At 44.7% G+C, this 17655-nt stretch overlaps 1 protein-coding gene across 1 annotated transcript in view; it reads left to right on the plus strand.

Annotated features, from left to right (window-relative positions):
- The first annotated feature begins 450 nt into the window (after positions 1–450).
- Positions 451–17655, plus strand: part of SFMBT2 (Scm like with four mbt domains 2) — an 86764-nt gene continuing 69559 nt past the window's right edge. The window contains exons 1-3 of the mRNA XM_062490865.1: positions 451–556; positions 5258–5352; positions 8536–8776. Coding sequence (XP_062346849.1) covers positions 451–556; positions 5258–5352; positions 8536–8776 — 442 coding nt within the window. The remainder of the gene's footprint in view (positions 557–5257; positions 5353–8535; positions 8777–17655) is intronic.

Below are 17655 nucleotides of genomic sequence, written 5' to 3' on the forward strand. Positions count from 1 at the left end.
TTTTAAGCTTGGGTTGTGCTGCCTTGGGCTCATCCTTCTCTCTGTGTTGGTGACATTGGGAGCTGGAAGAAACTTTGAGATGTGAAGCCTCTGGGTGCTGTTCATTACTCTATTATGTTCTCTGTTATTATTTTTGCTGTTGTTGTTCTGATATTATTGCCACTAAGGTCCTTTATTGTGGTATTCAGCCACCCCCAGCTTCAGAGTGGAAACAAGAGCAGGATGGAAAGGTCACCATCAGAGAGTCATGGAATGTTTAGGCTGGAAAAGATGTTTAAGATTTTTCATTGCAGCTGTATCAAGATGGCATGACATGAAAACCACTGGGAAAGGCTGAGGCAATGGGTTGGTGTGGGTAGAACAAATCACTCACTACTTTTTTATTTTCCTTGCAGGTTTTCCTCCTTGCTGCAGGATGAATTAGGAAGGCAAAGCCTTCTTCTCTGAGCCATGGAGACGAGGGCATCCTTCATTGCCAACATGAGAGAGACCCAGCACCTCTCCCCAGAGAAGGATCCCAGCCCTGCCAATGGCGATGGGGAGCAGTTTGATTCAGGTGGGCTCTCCTTCTCCCCCATTCCCTTTGTCACTGCTACAGCTCCTCACAGGTGGAGCTGAGAGCCAGGGAGCATTTGGAATGGTTGTACAGCTCCAACCCCTTTTTTGGGTTTTAGTGATTGGACTGTGTTCTGTGATTGATGGGAAACAGAAGCTTTTTTTTCTTCTGGACCTCGTCTGCAGCAGCTATTCAAAATTTAAACAGCCATGGAAAAACCTTTCCCAAGTCATCATATTATGTTCTCCCAGATTCCCTACCTTTTTTTATTCTGTTGAAGTTTTGTGGTTAAGAGAGACAAACATTCAGTAGTTTACAGCATTTCTCCTTTGTTTTGACCTTCCCTGTCCTTTCCTTTACTATTTTTTGGAGTGCTTCAGATGAGGGGGCTTCACAAACACTGAGGAGAGGAGAGCTGGTCGCATGTTGTCTTTGTGCTCACGACTGGATGCTTTGTACTGCTCTGGGATGGGCTCCTGAAGGTGTAAGGATTTGCTGTGCTAAATCTGGTGGTACTATGGTAGATGCAGAAAAGGAGATGCTACGTTCTGGTGATTTCTGATGGAATTAGGTGCTTTAACCTCCCATATCCAGCTGTAGCAGGAGGAGACTGTGTCATATGATGAAAAAGTACGTTATGGCTAGACCTAACCTACTTTCTTTCTGAAGCCAAACTTTTCCCTGCTTCTCCCTCAGTTTGTCAGAAATTTGGCCACTCAGCCTTCAGTTTCCTCACTTCTTGTAACAACTCGGTGATTTTCCTGTTTCCTTGGACACCAGATCCTTGGATTTCTAGAGTGGTCATGCCTGGACTGATCTAGTCACCGCTGGATCTATTTTTATCTGTGGTAGAGAGATAGGAGCCTCTAAGATGAGATTCCATTGGCCAACCATAGACTGTTTTTGGGAATGAGAAGAACTGGCCTGCAATCCCTAAATTTTGGTGGGGATAAGGATTTTGATGGGTCTCCCAAAGCTGTTTCTGGTTTGAGGTTTGTGGTTGCTTAGGTCTCTGTGTCTCCCTCTCCCCATACCTGTTGTGGGAGCATTTCAGTGTTTTATTCACTGAAAAAGTCACGTATATGTATCTAGGTGCTATAAATAAGACGTTTAAGCAATTTGCCCTAAATACCTTCTCCTTACAATATAAAGCCTGGGGGGGGGGGGGGGGGGAAGGAAATCTATGTTTCTAGAGCCACAGGGTTTGGGGCTTTTATCCCTTTTCCATAGCTGAACATCCCAGGAGGCTGTTAACAGGTGGAGCAGTTGCATTTTTACAGTGTCAATGCATGAGCACTTTAAAGCCATTGAGAGGCTCGCTGATAATGACTTGTTGATTTTATTTGCCATCCTGGGCTTGTTGATACATCACCGTATTGTAAACCAGCCAGCCTTGACTCTTTCATTAACAAAAAGCTCTGGACCTAAGTACCAATAATTGGAAAGGGAGCTGGTATGTAAAATAGGTTTAATGCCAGATTTATCACCTTTCATGGTGTCCTGTGCTCCTCAGCAGTTGGGTTTTTCTGATTGCTGGGGAGATTTGTGTGCAGCCCTGTTGCATGTATGGGTGGTGTTGGGTCCTCTAGGCTGGTTTCATCCCTGTGCCACTCTGGGACTGTTCTGAATGCTCCCCTGCCAGAATTCCAGCAGGGAACAAAGTCCATTAAAAAACCATTTTGAAAACATACAGTCCCTTCAGAATTCATTGTGGTGAAATGAAGCAAAATAAACCACTGATGCTGTGATAAATGAGTACTCTGACATTATTTTTACAGACCTTGTAAAAGTAATTTCCTGATAAAGTCTGCAGATAAAACATGGTAGAGGAGCCAGGCTGGTGAAGTGTAAGAGAGGAATGAGCTGACAGGGAGGGAAGGCTGCAGCTCTCACTCTGCCTCACCTCCAGGCCTTGAAGTCTCGTTATTTGGGTTTAGAAAGGAGAGATCTGGGTGGTGTTTTGTTAAATGGGTGCTGTTGTGGGTTTTGCCGGGCAGCATGTGAAGCAACCTGCCAGTGAGAGTCTCTGTGCTGGCCCATGGCAGAGTAGGTCAGGGTTAGTAAGGTTGTGAAGGACTTGATGCATCCATAAATAGCATCTGTTTATATTTATTAAAAAGCTTTTTCCAAATTCTGGAGAAGACTCTGATCCCCCTGGAGACGTTGCTCCTTGCAAGGGCTGGAGATGGTGCACTGAACTGACTGAAAACCTCAGCTCCTGCTGCTCAGTGGAATGAATCCTTCCCATAAGACTGCTGAGGAAGGCTGGGGAAAAGGAGACGCTTGCTGAAGGAGGCACTTGCCTTGACTCACAGGAGTTTAGAACAAAAACAGGAATAAAAACTGAGAGTACACAGAGAGCATCCCAAGCTGAGGGAAAGGACTCATGCTCTGAGATGGAAGTGCCTGACCGGGAGAGAAGAGAGCCCAGGGCTGACCTGGAAATCATAGAATCACTGGATTATTTAGGTTGGAAAATACCTCTGAGAGTTTTGAGTCCAGCACTGCCAAGGCCACACACTAAGCCATGTCCCCACGTGCTACATACATCTCTGTGTCTTTTAAATCCCCCCAGGGATGGTGACTCCACCACTGCCCAGGGCAGCCTGTTCCAGATGTCCTGCCCATGTCCTGAGGTGGAGATGCCCTTGGAATTGTTGGAGCAGCCCATCCCAACCCCACAGACACGGGTGGATGCAGGAGCAGGGAGAGATGAGGCAGAGGGGATGATGCGCTTTAGGATTTTCATGTCAGGTGCTTCTGACTTTTGGTGGGATGGGGATTGGTTGTGCTCAGGGTAAAAAGTTGCTTAAGCAATTTTAAGCCTGGAATGGAAAATCAGATCTGCCCATCTACTGGTGGACTAACATACTTGGTTTTAGAGGCTCAGCCTTTGAAATCTCTGCACGCAGCTGTTCTCTATAACATTAACTCTGCAGGGTTGCAGGCATGAAGGCTGAAAAATGTTCCTGCTCATCTAAATTGCCTGCCTGCATGATACAGAATTTTTCCACCAAGTTCCTACCTTGTGGTTAAGTTGTGGCTTATCATTCAGTCAAGGTTGAACTAACCCCTCGTTCTGGGTTAGATATCTCAAGTAGAGCCATCTTCAGTGCCTGAAGGTTTTTGCAGTGATTGCAAAAATCAAAACAAAGCCCATTCTTTATTCTGCGATGAATTTGTCTGTTTTTGGATTGTAATCATGGAATTGGGTTATTTCTTGCACAGTTGAAGAGTCATCTGGTAGCTTGTTTATCACTGGAGTAAATGTTGATTTGCATCTCCATATTTAAGAAGATGACTTGAGTTTAGGGCAAGAAGTCAGACTTGATGCAGCAGCATGCAAGTGTTCAACAGTGTTGACAGCTCAGCTTTGAATTCCCAGACAGATCTTTACCCTCTACCAGCTCTGTCTCAAAAACCCTCTTCTGATCCCCTTTTTTTTCCCCTCACCTATGTGGGTCTAGTGCCACAGGCAGCAAATAAAAACCGTGTCTTCCCCTTTTAATAATGAGAGATTCCCTTTTCACAACATAATTTTCTCTGGTCCTGGAAACTGGAGACCTGTAGCAATAATTGCAATAAATTAACCCTGCCTTTTTCTTCATAAAACTGTCTGGGGAAGGTTCTTAATTCAGTTTGTCATGAGTCACTTTAATTACATCATGAACACACTGATGAATGTTTGGGCAGGTAAAGGGTCTCACAGAGTTTGCCTGATAAATGCTTATTGCAAAGAGCTCATTGCTAGACTGTAAATATTTTTGCTCTGGGGATGAAACTGGGCTTGTGAGATTGCTTGGGAACAAAATGAAAACAATCAGATTTGGCTGATTTTCTGTAAGTGAAAGAAGATTTATTTTTAATTATTGCTGTGTGTTTTTCAGAGATGGTTTGGGGGCTTGGCTCTGCCTCAGCATGGTTATAAAGGAAGAAAAGAAAGTGTGGTCATGTCCAGACCTTCCTGTGTGGAGGGATTGTGTGGGGCAGTGGTGTGGATGGGGGAGAGAGCATCCAGAGCCCCAAATCTGAAGGGGAGCAGGGAGTAAGAAGGCAGTAGGGATCTAGTAAGGTGTGCTCAGGGGTTTGGGGAAAGCAGCTGTAGCCTTGGGGGAAGAGGGGAAGGCATGGGTGGTTTGTCTGAGATTTATGGGTGCAGTGATGATGAGGAAGGAGAAGGGTGGCAGGAGTGAAAATGGGTCTCGCTCACGCCAAGGGTTGGGGTGTTAGGTCTATGTACAGCTCAACCAACAGAATTATCTTCTAATTTATCACTGGGGCACTGCTGTAATTAGCAGTGCTGGGGGAGCCACTTGGAGGGCACAAGGACATTGGACCTTGGTGACAGTGAGCAGGCAGCCACCTCCCTCGCAGTCTCAGGGAGTCATCAAATGCAAAATAAAAGAGCACAAGTGCCTGTTGCAGTGTATGACAGTTTTGTGCCACCACTGCCATGGAAGCAGAGTCATTTCTGGTCTCAGTGTTGGCTGCTAAAGCCCCAGAGTCGGCTGAAAGCGTAGTAAGAGCTGGTCAAAACACAGATCCTTAAAGCAAGCTTTCTGTTTTCCCTTCTGTTGATGTTTATACTGGTTGCTATTCTCACCCTGAACTCTTTGACATGACTTTTGCCTCTTTGGCTGTGTTTTGGGCTGCTTTTCTTGCTCTCATTTTTTATTTTTTTTTCTTTTTGCTTTTGAACAGATGAGGGCTCCAGCATTGAGGACACAGACTTCAACTGGGATGAGTTCCTGGAGGAAACAGGAGCCAGTGCTGCTCCCCACACCTCCTTCAAACATGTACGTGCTTCCTCTGAGCCTCGTGGGTGTTGTTTCCCTCTTCAGGTTTGCAGGGGCTCCCTGGAGAACTGTAGTGGAGTCTTAGCATTCTGGGGAGAAACTGTCCCACATGTGACAGCCTGAGTGGGAGTACCCCCCAGCCAGTCTGTGACCTTGGTATGTTTGCAGTCACAGACTGGAGTTCTGTGTCTGTGCCACTCCCTTATCCTCTGCCTTTGCATCAAATTTTCCATTTTTGAGGGCTTGTGTTGCTCTCCTTTTGCTCTTAACACACTCATTTTTTTCCTCTTCAGCCTCTACATTCATTGTTGTCCATACCAGCCTGTAGAGATGAATCTCACAAGAGTGTATTATTTCCCCAAATCTCCTTTTAATGCCTGATTTACTGGCTGGCAGAGTCACTCAGCCCTGGAGTGTGGCTCATAGGAAACAATCTCTCAGCCTCCAGCCTGGAGATGCTGTCTCAGAGGTGTGGGAAGCAGGGGCTTGGGCAGGTGGTGCTTTTCCTGGGTGAACATGGAGCATGCAGACAGCTGTGGTAGTGACAGGTCTGTGTCTGCTCTGTGTTAGCACAAGCAGCATTTGAAGGCACCTCTGGAGATCACCTGGTCAAATGACCTTTGTCTCTAGGTAAATTTCTGGCTTGTTTTGTAGGGCTAAAGGAGCTGCAGGGATGAAAAACATCTCTTTTATCTAGACCCGAAAAACCAAAAAACCAGTACAGTCCTCCATTCCCTATTTTGCTTTCATTTTAACAACAGTTAACCCAGAGCATTGCAGGTGAGGGACCATAATTCTCTCTACTGGAAATTTGCAGAACTGTTTATTGTGGAGTTTATTCTTGATCCAACAGCTGTTTGGAGAAAGTATCTTGTCCCAGATTTCTGCTCCAGGCTCAAAGTAGAAAGTTTTGTGCTTCATGAAGCCCTTAAGGATGTCTTCAGTGTTTGGAGATGCCCAGCTCATCCTGCTAGTCCTGCTGACTGCAGTTTCTCACAGCACCTCAATCCTGGGAATGTCAGTGTGGGACAGATTGGTGCTGGGAACAGACCTTGGTGACTGCTTCACAATCCAAAACTTGATCCTCAGAAATCTGGCCAAAATCCTGAAAATTGTCAGAGAAGATGGTATTATCTGTCTGTCTGATTCTACTCATGGTGTGATTTCCAGTCACAAGTTTCTTGGCTTCCAGAGTACCATGTTGATGTTCTGGTGAGCACAGGGAGAAAACCAACAAATGAATCACTCTGCAGGCATCAGGCTCAGGTGCTTTGAGCTGCAGCTGCCAGTCTGTACTGGGAGGAGACCAGGAGATCCAGTTTGTACTGGGACATGGGCCAGTCTGTTCCCTGGATTATTTATGAGAACTCTGAGCATCGCTGAGATCCTGTTTTAGCACTCAGTAAAGCAGTGCATGTCTCAGACCACCTTCAGTGTTCAGACCATCTCCAAAGGTCCCTCTCAAGTGTTCTGTGACTCTGGGCATTGATTCTGCTGCAAGTGCCCACACAAGGAAAGGCATGTGGAGTGCAGATGGTAAATGTGTTTTGCTGGGCAGCTCTGGGGGCAGAAGCTGGAGTTGGATGAGTGAGGGATTACTGCTGATGGGCCGGAGGAGTGTTTTCTCATCAGCTTGGCATCCCCACATCAGTGAAATCCTCAACTGACCAAGCAGGCCATGGTGTAGTTACCTTTTTAAGTAAAAGAGCCATTTTAAACTGCCATTTCAATTGGAAGTCAGTCAGAGACAGGTTTACCTAGATTTATAATCCCTCTGGATTATAAAGTTCAGTAGCTGATAAGGTTCTAAGAACCTGTCCTTAAACATCTCCTAAGGAGTAACAGGTTACATTTTGGACAGTTTTGTGAAGACAAGGCTGGCACCTGACCAGTGCGCTGGCATCCACTTCTTTATCAACACCAGCTGGAGGCACCCCACTGGTCCTTGGAACACAGGTTGTGCTACAGCAGGCCCTGGTCTTCATCAGCAGTGCCAGCAGTGTCCCAGAAGAGATGCACTAGCATCTCCAGTGTCCTAAGGCAAGCTGCAGGTGACCTGTCACTGCTGAGATAAATGAAAGTGATGTCTCCATCAGATGGCAGTGGCCCAGACGATTTACTTCTTTCAGTGACAGGTCATCCCTCGTTTTCCAGGGTGCTGGGAGGGGGAATTGGTTGAGGCTTGAGCTGCTGAGGATGGGTGGTCTGCCTTGGTCTGCCTGGTACAGCAATCAGCCCTTGATGCTTGTCAAGCATCTAGAGGTGCTTCAGTGTTGTTATGTGACTAATTATTGTAGTTGGCCTTCACTCCTAGAGGTGTCTCATACCTGCCTTTCCATGTCCTGTGATTTGCCTGGTGGAGCTGTGCAGTGGGAAATGAAACTTCATTTGAGTTATGCTGACTGTGTCCGAGGCATTAGTGACATTTAGGGTTTGAAGACTGTGGGAAGATAGGTTGCAAGGATAGTACAGAAGGCAGTCTCTCCCAATGAATTACAGGTATACTGATTATTGACAGTGGAAACATCTGTGCCTGCCCAAGGAGTTGGGGTGTTATAAAAGAGTGGGTTAGCTGACCACTAGTTGTAGTTTGAGTTGGAGCTTGAGACTCAGAGTCTGCTGCAGTCTGGGATGGAGTCTGTTGGCTGTGCTGTGAGGAGGTAAGGGACAGATAGGTGAGAAGATGTTGTGTGAGGGACAGTCAGGGTAAGGTGGCTGGGAAAGGGACAGGTTGGGGTTTAGCCAGTTATGCAGGGAGGAGAGAAGGAGTCAGTGCTGTGTGAAGCTGCCTATGAGGGAAGGAGTCAGAGTTGTTGGAAAGAAGTACAATGAAAGAAGGCATGAAAAAATTTCTAATAAAGAACTGGTGGTGATGCCAGTCATGTCTATCTCAACATAATAACTGCAACAGAAGATGAGTGCCAGTCCTCTCTTGGATGTAGTACACCTGAAGGTACCACTCCTGCACTTTGGAACCTGTGGGATTTGCATGATGGGATATGAGCCAGTGCAGTAGGAATGGAACTGCCCAGACAGTGGAGAAGGAGGTGGTTGGATTAAGAAGCACAATCAGCTCATGTCCTATTCCAGGGCTGCTCTTTAAGGGCAGCATTTCCAGGGGAGGGGACGGGGTCTCCCTGCAAAGCACAAAAAGTAACACCTGTGCCTTTCTCATTTTGCAAGGTTGAAATCAGCCTTCAAAGCAGTTTCCAGCCAGGGATGAAACTAGAAGTGGCCAACAAGAGCAACCCAGACACGTACTGGGTGGCTACGATCATCACCACCTGTGGGCAGCTCCTGCTGCTGCGTTACTGCGGCTACGGGGACGACCGCAGGGCAGACTTCTGGTGTGATGTGATGACAGCAGACCTGCACCCTGTGGGCTGGTGCACCCAGAACAACAAGGTCCTGATGCCTCCAGATGGTGAGTTCTGCCTGGGTTGTGAGGGTGGTGCTCTGGTATTGGGTTCATCTCCAGGTTTCTGGTTGGTCTGGGATGGGTGCTCCAGGTCCTCAGTGATGTGGGCAGGGTGGTTTCCCCACAGGATTCAGTTTGCCAATCAGCCTCCAGAAAATTGTGCCCTGTTTGATAACAACAGAAGACACTTCCATAGGGAGATGTCTTCTTACTGCTCAGCTGTAATGCTGTGATTTTAACTTCGGGGAGAAAACTGTCCTGTTCTTGTAGAAAGAGGGGTGAAATTAAAGAGTGAGAACAGTGAGCAAAATCAGTTTGGGTGTAACCAAAATCAGAAGCTGACTTTTCACTCAAAAGTGTTCTGCCCTGAAAGTTTAAAACTTTCTATCACCAGACTCTGGCAGCTTTTAATTCCAATGGTAGATCCATGTGATTAATGGTAGCAGAATTTGGTCGTGTTTGGGCATGTCCTGATTGGCAGGTCTTAGGTGCACAAAAACTGAATGGAAGTGTTGTAGGTTCTTGAGTGGCACATGTGGAGGAGTTGGTTAATAATACAATTTGATCCCCAATATATAAGAATATAAATATATATAGGCTATGGGCATCAGCAGAGCAGCTGTGTTGTACCCTTGCTGCTATATCGCTCCAAGCAGAGGCATATTGGCAATATTGTCATATTGGTCCTAAGTATTCCTGCCATATATTTCATTTATTCTGGATCAAGGGAAGAAGAGATGAGTATTCACCCTCCAGCTTGTGTGTACATTTAAGGGAATTCTCATTTAAGGGTTCTGCTGCTGAAGGTACTCTTTCCTTTTCTGCAACGTATGGCCATTGAAAACAGTGCATGTGCCAGTTGTGCTGTGTGGGAATTCTCCTGGTGTAAGTGTTCCCTGACTTCTCCCTAAAGTGAGCTGTAGACACAGTCTTTGAATCAAAGCTGATGTTCCTGCCTTGCCTAAGCCCAGCTGTGAGCTAAACTTATCTTTTTGTTCTGCTCTGTGTGTTTTGAATAAACACAGGATTGATTCCTTTAAAAAAAAAGAAGTCTTGAAGATAAATATAACTGAGAAATCTCTTGGCTTAGTACCAGTAAATCAAGCTGATGTGAGAGGGGTGAGGTATTTTATTTTATTGGCCTCTTAAACTACATTTTATTATGTGGATTACAATCAGCATTACCAGAAAGGTGTACAGTGCTACAGACTAAATCTCAAATGTGAGGGTCGGGGGTAAGAGAGCTTACTGGGTGTCATAATAGAAAATAACAATTCCCTTGTAACCTGAGGCAACTGCTTTTCATGGATCTGTTGGAATTTGCCCTTTGGGTCGTGGCCATTCTGTGTGAATTGCTTTGCTTGAGTGACTGCAAGTGTGAGTGTGTCCTACATCCCTTCTTCTCTGGTGGGTGATATAACTATGCACCAGGTGCACAGGTGTTGAATGTCGGCAACTGCTCTGTTAGGGGTTGTTGGGTTTTGTTTATTTTTCCCCTCCCACTCCTGTTTTCAGTTAATAAACTGTATTGAATATGTTACAGTATAAATTTCAAAAAGAATAAATGAAATCCATGAGTTGTTATTTCAGGAGAGATTTAAGCATTTAAGAGCTTGGCTCATATTTTGGAATGAGGCATCTAAAATGCCCAAGAGGATCTGAGCATTAAGGACTTACAGGATCATAGGATCTGTGCATTGGTAAAAGAGAAACTAATGTTCTCTATGAACTCTGTGGAGGTTTTTTTTAAACCTCTTTATCATCGCACATTATTTTGTTGTCAAACCTGTGGGAGAAACAAAAACCAGCTTTAAATTGCATGGACCCAGTTCTGAAGGCATTAGTTCTGCACATCTTGATTACAGTGGTTGGCTAGACCATGCAAACAGCATGGCCAGCACTGGTTGTCTGTCATTAGACAGTGATTTTAATCGGGAGCTGAAGGCTTTGCTTATAAAGCAGAGTTGCCAAAATGGACTTGTTTAACAGCCAGAATGTCAGCACTGGGACAGTGCTTTGTTTCTGCTTACAAGTCAGGTTGGACTGATCAGTGCTCATCTCGTAAATGTGATGCCAGACAAGAATGGTAGAGTGATGGGACAAAGAATTTCATTAGATGGGAGAGAGATGCGACAAAATGGGCTGGTTCAGTTCAGCAGATCAATAGAACTTGATTTAGAGTCCAGCACACACAGAGCTTTTAAGAGGCAGCTGCCAAATAATTGTAGTTTATGATCCAAATCGAAGGAAGTTGATTAATTTGCAGACTGCTGCACTGTTATATATGGGATGACGTTAGTTGCATCATGCTGCTTGTGGCCTGTGAGCCAAAATGTCACTTGACACAAAATGTCAAGTCATGTTCTGTCCTCCTGTGACGTGATGGTGCAGTCACCAGATCAGGAATACCTCAGGTGGCAATAAAATGTCTTGATTTATGGCAGGATGGTGTCAGTGCACGTGTGCCTGTGAGCTTCATGCTCCGATCCCCTCCTCCCCAGGAAATCAAAGGAGTAAAATTATAGTTACTTCAAGCTTTGCCATTAATTATATTTTTCTCATTACAAATCGGTGTGTAATTTGAATTGCAAACTCAACTATCCTGGCAGAATAGATCTGTTTACCATTCAAAGCAAAATGAAAATTATTTAAATTAGTTAATATGGAACTCATTTGAATGAATTGGATGTTTATTCATGAACTAGCTGAGGCAAGTGTGAAGCTGTCCGTATGGTCTCTAGCTTTGGCACTGATCAGCTCTAATGTCACGTCCTGGGACAGAGATTTCTTCTTTATTGCATATTAACTGTGGTGTAAGCAGTGGGTAACTACTGCCTGTTGTAGCTGAGTGTGAAATTTTCATCCTTCCTGACAAGGCCCTTCAGCAATTGTAATTTGTATGAGGAAGGAAAACCTGCTTCGCAGTTCACTGGCAGTGGCAGGGCTGTGGTGGTGTGGGAGGCTTTGTTTCCTGCACTGTAAGGGTGCAATGAAAGGTAGATTTTCCATCAATGAGTTAAAATTTTCCCATTATGTCAGCCTGAATGGAAACAGGCTAATAAATGCTATCCTATCTCTTACCCAAACACTCTCTTTATCCTCAAAGTACAGTTGTTTGTCACCATCCTTTGTCCCTTGGGCTGTTTTATCCATTGAGCATTAAAAATTTAAGCCAAGCTTAACTTTCCTGACTAGTGGAAGGAAACAAGGTGTCCTTTAGCCTGTTCATTTCCATGTGCTGTTTTCCTCTGTTGATGACAGTTGAGTTTGTGGACACATCCACCATCGGGTGCAGGAGCAGCGTGGAGAACCTGACAAGTGTAGCAGCTAAATTATGCATTGTGAAAGAGCAGGGACGTCCTGTGATTGGCACTCGGGGGTTTTTATACAGATTGCAGATCTACAGCTGAGATGACAGAGCCCAGTCTCTCCTGGCACTGTTGTAATGCATCCTGGAATGAGCTAAAGACACGAGATGACGTGATTGTTGTGTATGCTTGTAATTGCAGCAGTGGCTCTGCTTTAATGTTATTGACAGATGGAATTTCTGTGAAGGCAAACACCATCGTTTGGTCACTGTTTGAGGCAGGTTTTTATGTGACTCTCAAGTGAGATTAACTCCTATCTCAAACCTAGGCCGAAGGAGGGAAATTTCACTGTGATTGCAAGTGCTGGGTCAGATTCTGGACAGGATATGGTTGAAAAGGGAGAAAAAACTTGTGCCATGGCATACTGGGTTGCCTTCAAATGACAATTTACTGCTATTTTTGTTTGGTTGGTTTTATATATTAGCAAGTGAATCAGTCACTTGATAGATTCAAAATCTGCTCTTTGAGGTCACTAGTGTAAAGGAGGGTCATGCTTGGTTCTGGTTGGCCTTGCCAAAATTTGTAGCATTATGATTCTGAATGGCCAGAAGATGGTCTGCTGTCTTGCAGGTGTGGATTTGGGGTCACTCCAAGAGATGTGTCCCATACTCTTGGCTTTCAGCATCATTTTTGGAGCTTCCTTGCTGACTGCAAAGATTGTCCACAGGCTGTTAGAAGAGGGACACAGAGATCCTGTTTCTGACAATGGATGAGGGTGTTCAGAGATTCTGTTTCAGAAAATACAGTCATGGATACATGGATATTGTTGTATTCTTGTTTTTAATGAAGGGATCTTCCCCTGGTAATCTCATCCCAGAGGAAGTAAAAATTGAACTGTGCCTGCAGGTCTGTGATTACAGCACAGGTAGAGGGATCAGCTGGACAGTGTGAATGTCTCCTTTTGTTTTTCCAGGTATGGAGAGCAGATCTGGCCCCTGTTTAGCTCTTTCACCATAAATATTACTTCCTAAGAGCTTGAGGCTGGAGAAAATAAGTAGGCATTCACTGAGCTTATGCTGTTTTACATCAGCTAAGAACTGGGCCCTCGAGCCAAGTAAAATGAAACTCGGAAATCTTCTTTGGCAGGTTGCACTGTCAAAGCCTGTGGATGTTTCTGTAGCAGTATACAGGGCTGTTTTTTAAAATCGCTGCCTAATCTTTATCCTATTATTCCATCAAAATTGAGTTTAGACTAACCTAATGTAAATAGATGGCAGGATTTCTTTATTTTAAATGCTGCAAATGACTCTTAGTGCAGTGTTTTATGTGTGCTTTTCAAGTCGACTTTAGCAGACTATTAATTATGCAGGGATGACGTTAGCATAAATAACTAGTCAGCAAATAAATGTCAATTAAATATTCTATTAGCATAGCAGGCAGCTTTATGCATTGGCATAGAACATTTAGCAGATTATACTTAACGAGCATATTAAAAAATAGCCTTTTTTTTTTCTTAGCTCTCCTGATGATGGCAAAGAGGAGGAGAGGACATAAAAATGCTGGCTTTGGCTGAAGTTTGCTGTAGTAAGAGTCAAGTCAGTTGACTCTGGTGTGTCTTGGGAGTTTCCAGGAGCTGAAATTCACTGGACCATGCCATGGTTTGGCATTTCCCCCCAGCCCCTCGTAGCCCCTTGCAGACTTGCTCCTGACAAAAACATATTTTCATTAACACCCTCAGTAGGTTTTCCTTCCTTGGCATAACTCAGATTCCTCAGCCTGGGATGTGAAAATTCAATAGTCTGCCCATGGCTTGTGTGGCATCAGGATAATGTTGTCTTGATAGGGAAAATGGTCTTTTCATTGCTGTGTGACACTGCAAATCTTTTGCAAGTGCTACTGGGCTTTAGTTACTTTCAAAAGTCTAAGTACTGCCAAATGAGGCCCTTTTGGGGTAAACTGAGCACAACAAGCCCCCACCTGTCTTTTGGGAATGTAATTAATTGTTGAGCTACTGTGTAAAAGTGGCACAGCCTGGCCAGTGGGTCAGGCTTTGCAAGAAGTTTGAGTTGTAGACTTTTATCAAATGCAGAGGGTTTTGATCATCTCCTGGTCTGCTGGTCTTGAGGTCAACATTCTCTGTTTTGATTTTCCTTTTAACATAATTTTTCAGGTCCAGAGGCAAAAGCGCAGAGAACCTTGCGGGGATGAGATGCTGGCAGGTTTATTAGGTGGACTGGGGAGTAAATGATTTATCCTGATGTTTCAGTTGTGAAACTCAGACAAAAAAAAAAAAAAAACAACCCACAAAACACTTCCTGAGTGGGAAATACAAGGTGTGCACTGCTGTGGCTCTGGTTGGGACCACTGTGAGTGATGGAGAAAATCGAGGGGAAACAACAATGTTTGGTTAAGCACACATCTTTTTGCGTGAAGTTTTTTGGGAGTGCAGTAGAAATGGTCTTTAGGAATGTACACAGGGCTCCCAGCTGTGGCTCTGCAGGGGCCCTGTGGCTCAGGTACGTGGCCTTGGGGCACTCTCAGCTCTCTGCTGAGGGGAAAATTTTCCCTGAGTTCAAGTCTCATCAGCTGGGGTCACTCTTTGTGCTTGTCTTGAGTATCTGGTGAAACTGACTTTGGAAATTCCTTTGTCCCCTTCATGAAACCATAAATTCAAAGCCTCTGCTTTGTACTCACCAGTATTTTCCTTCAGGAAAAATCAGCATTTTGCCACTCAGAAAGATTGGGATGGGTGTCTTTGGGTTTAAACACCCCAAAAACTGTCTTCGCTTGCAGCAGACCCAGCACCCCAGAAGTGGTAGGTCCCTCCTTGCCCTTTTGCCTGGGTTAGGCTTTGTCTCAGGAGGTTTTGGCCCCTCTTGTGCATTCACCTTGAGATTCTTCTCCTCAATGCCCCACGAGATGCAGTTGTGCCGGGGGAACCCAGCCCTTGCTGAGGATCAGGCATTTGAAAAACTGGAACCGTGCAAGATTGTTTAGTTTTCCAGTGAAAAACAGAAATGCCAGACCTTGCACATGAAGTAGGCTCTGTTTATTAAAAGCAAGAAAAGAAACATGCTTTTATCAAAACCTAATTTTCCAGTGAGAAGCTGTTTCAGCAGAAACATGCCCAGCAAGCCTAGTTTCCAGGGACAACATCTGCTTCTATGGTATTTATATTTATTTATGCTCACAAACAAATGGAAGAAGGGAAAGATGAGCAAGTCTGACCAGACAGCCTGTGGTCCAGCGAAGCAGGGATGTGTGCAGTGACTGTAGGCACCAAAACTGCTCAGGACTCTGCAGTGCACCTTGAGTGCCTGTTCAGCACCTGTATTGAGGTGCTTTTTTATCAGAGAACCCAAGAATGGCTTGGGTTGGAAGGGATCTTACTGACCATCTTGTCCTAGCCCCTGCCATGAGCAGGGACACCTTCCACAGAGCGGAGTATTACTAAGGATGATTTGAAAAAATGAGATTTGGCCTCCACCTAGATTAGATACCAGTGCAAGTCCTTAGAGGGTTAACAGTTTCACTGATGTAGTTGTCCCCTAATGCAATCCTGGATTTTTGCAGATTTCTGGGTGGAAAATATTTTTCATCCGTAACTAGCTTGTCCTTGTTCCTGTACTGGACTGAGCTGTGTAGTCAGCGAACCTTGTAAAAAAAAAATTACTTACTTTTACAGCTAACACTGAGGATAATGTAGCACTGTTTATTCTAGTGTGTTATTAAACCCAGCTCAGAGCATGGGTTTAATCTGGAGGTTGGCTGGCAGCCAAGGAGGGGTTCAAGAAGTGGTTCTCCAATGGATGAGGTTTGAAAGCCAGTGTCTCAGACATGGCCCTACTGAAATGAATCCACCCTCTTCCTGCTTTTCCCTTGCTTGGTTGGACTCTGTTCTGACTTTCATCTCCACATGCTGCTGCCTTCCATTGTAAAGGAATGATGCTGCCATTCCCATGGTTTGCAGCATCCTAAGGGTCCCTTTTTGGGTGGTACATGGGAGGCTGAACGATGAGTCCTGTTAGGATTAAAAAAGCAGCATCTTGTGTACGAGCAACAGTGGAGCTGAGGATCAGGGATATTGCAATGAAAACTGAAAGCCTAAACCTTTTATAAACAGTCTGGAGGGGGGAGGAAGAAAAGCAGTGATTTTCGGGGACTTTGACAAGTTATAAATATATCCTGAGTGAAACCAATAGTGTGGAGCTTTATGAAAGATTTAATGAATGAATATTTCATGCCCACATGGTGCTTCTTCTGTAAAGTGTGCTGTTGGTAAAAAGCAATAAACAAAGAACCTCCTTCAGGGTTTGTTTGGGCTTTTAAATTAAACTAATTTAATCAACTTTTTCAGTCAAGCTTGATATTAGTTCATTTCTGTACACAGCACTGTACTCGGTTCTGTTTGTTTTCTCCTGATACCTGTTCCGCTGTTTGGAAGATGCTTGAATATCAGAGAATGATTCATTTCATCCTGCCCTTATGGTGCATCTGGGTTTTCAAGGCAGAGAGCACAGTCCTGACTTCTGCCTTTTCCTAAAACCTGAGGAGCCATCCATCCTCTACCATCACAGCTGGAGATGTTACAGGACTCCAGCTGAGGTCATTATCCAGCAGGAAAACCACTTGAACAGGCTGGTCATTTCTGATTGTAAGCAAGTAGACTTTTTTTGGGTTTTGGAAGCCTTCAGCACTCAGTTTGCTGCTGCTTGAAGGACTAGAGCTAGCCCAAAGTGCTCTGGAGTCTGGCCCCAAATGGCCAGTGAGGTTTGGACACTTCTGCACTGGATATCAGAGATTGATGCAGAGAGATGGAAATTCTCTTCAAGCTCAGGCTCTTGGCAAGGCTGGGGCTCGGGTGTGCTAGTGAAGTTTCTTTATGGTTGGCAGTCATGACAGATGGCCAGGAGGAAATCAGGGTATGTGTTAGCTCTGTGTTCCCTGTCTTTTGCAATAATTTCTGAAAAATCCCTGGGGATGTGATTTCTCCTTGGGAGCAGCAGGACTGAAGCCAGTTGATGTTTTCACAGCTGGATCAGCAAGTGAAAAGCAAATGAGGCCCAATAGGGAGATAAAGCAAGGCTGGTTGGAGGGGTAGAATTAACTTTGGGAAGGCATCATCATGAACTGGGGATCTTCTCAACCCTACACCTTGAATAGAGTGGTAGGGCTGGTGTTGCATGGAATAAGGCACTTCTTAGCTGCTTTTGCCATGAGAAGGAGCAAAAGTGCTGTTTTTCTTTCTTTTCCTTCCTTTTTTTTTTTTTTTTCCCCCCTGTGGAACTAGTTGATTCTGTAGTGGGCAAACTTTGGGAACTGAAATTTATCCCTCCTGGCTAGGTGGAGTATGGCCCTTATGAGGTTTCTGCTACATATGAGCAGGGCTTTATATTAGAAGAGAAGTTGTATTAGAAACTAGGGGAGTTTTGCTTGTCCAAACTTACACAGATCTGAGTTCCATTTTTTTGGTAGTGCTGTTACGCAATGTGTGAGATTCTGTCTCTGTAGATCAAGGCTCAAACCTGTTGCACAGCAAAAGCATTAAACTTCAGTAAATACTGATGCAGCAAAACT

This window comes from Cinclus cinclus, chromosome 4 (assembly GCF_963662255.1).
Source record: "Cinclus cinclus chromosome 4, bCinCin1.1, whole genome shotgun sequence".
NCBI classification, from domain to species: domain Eukaryota; kingdom Metazoa; phylum Chordata; class Aves; order Passeriformes; family Cinclidae; genus Cinclus; species Cinclus cinclus.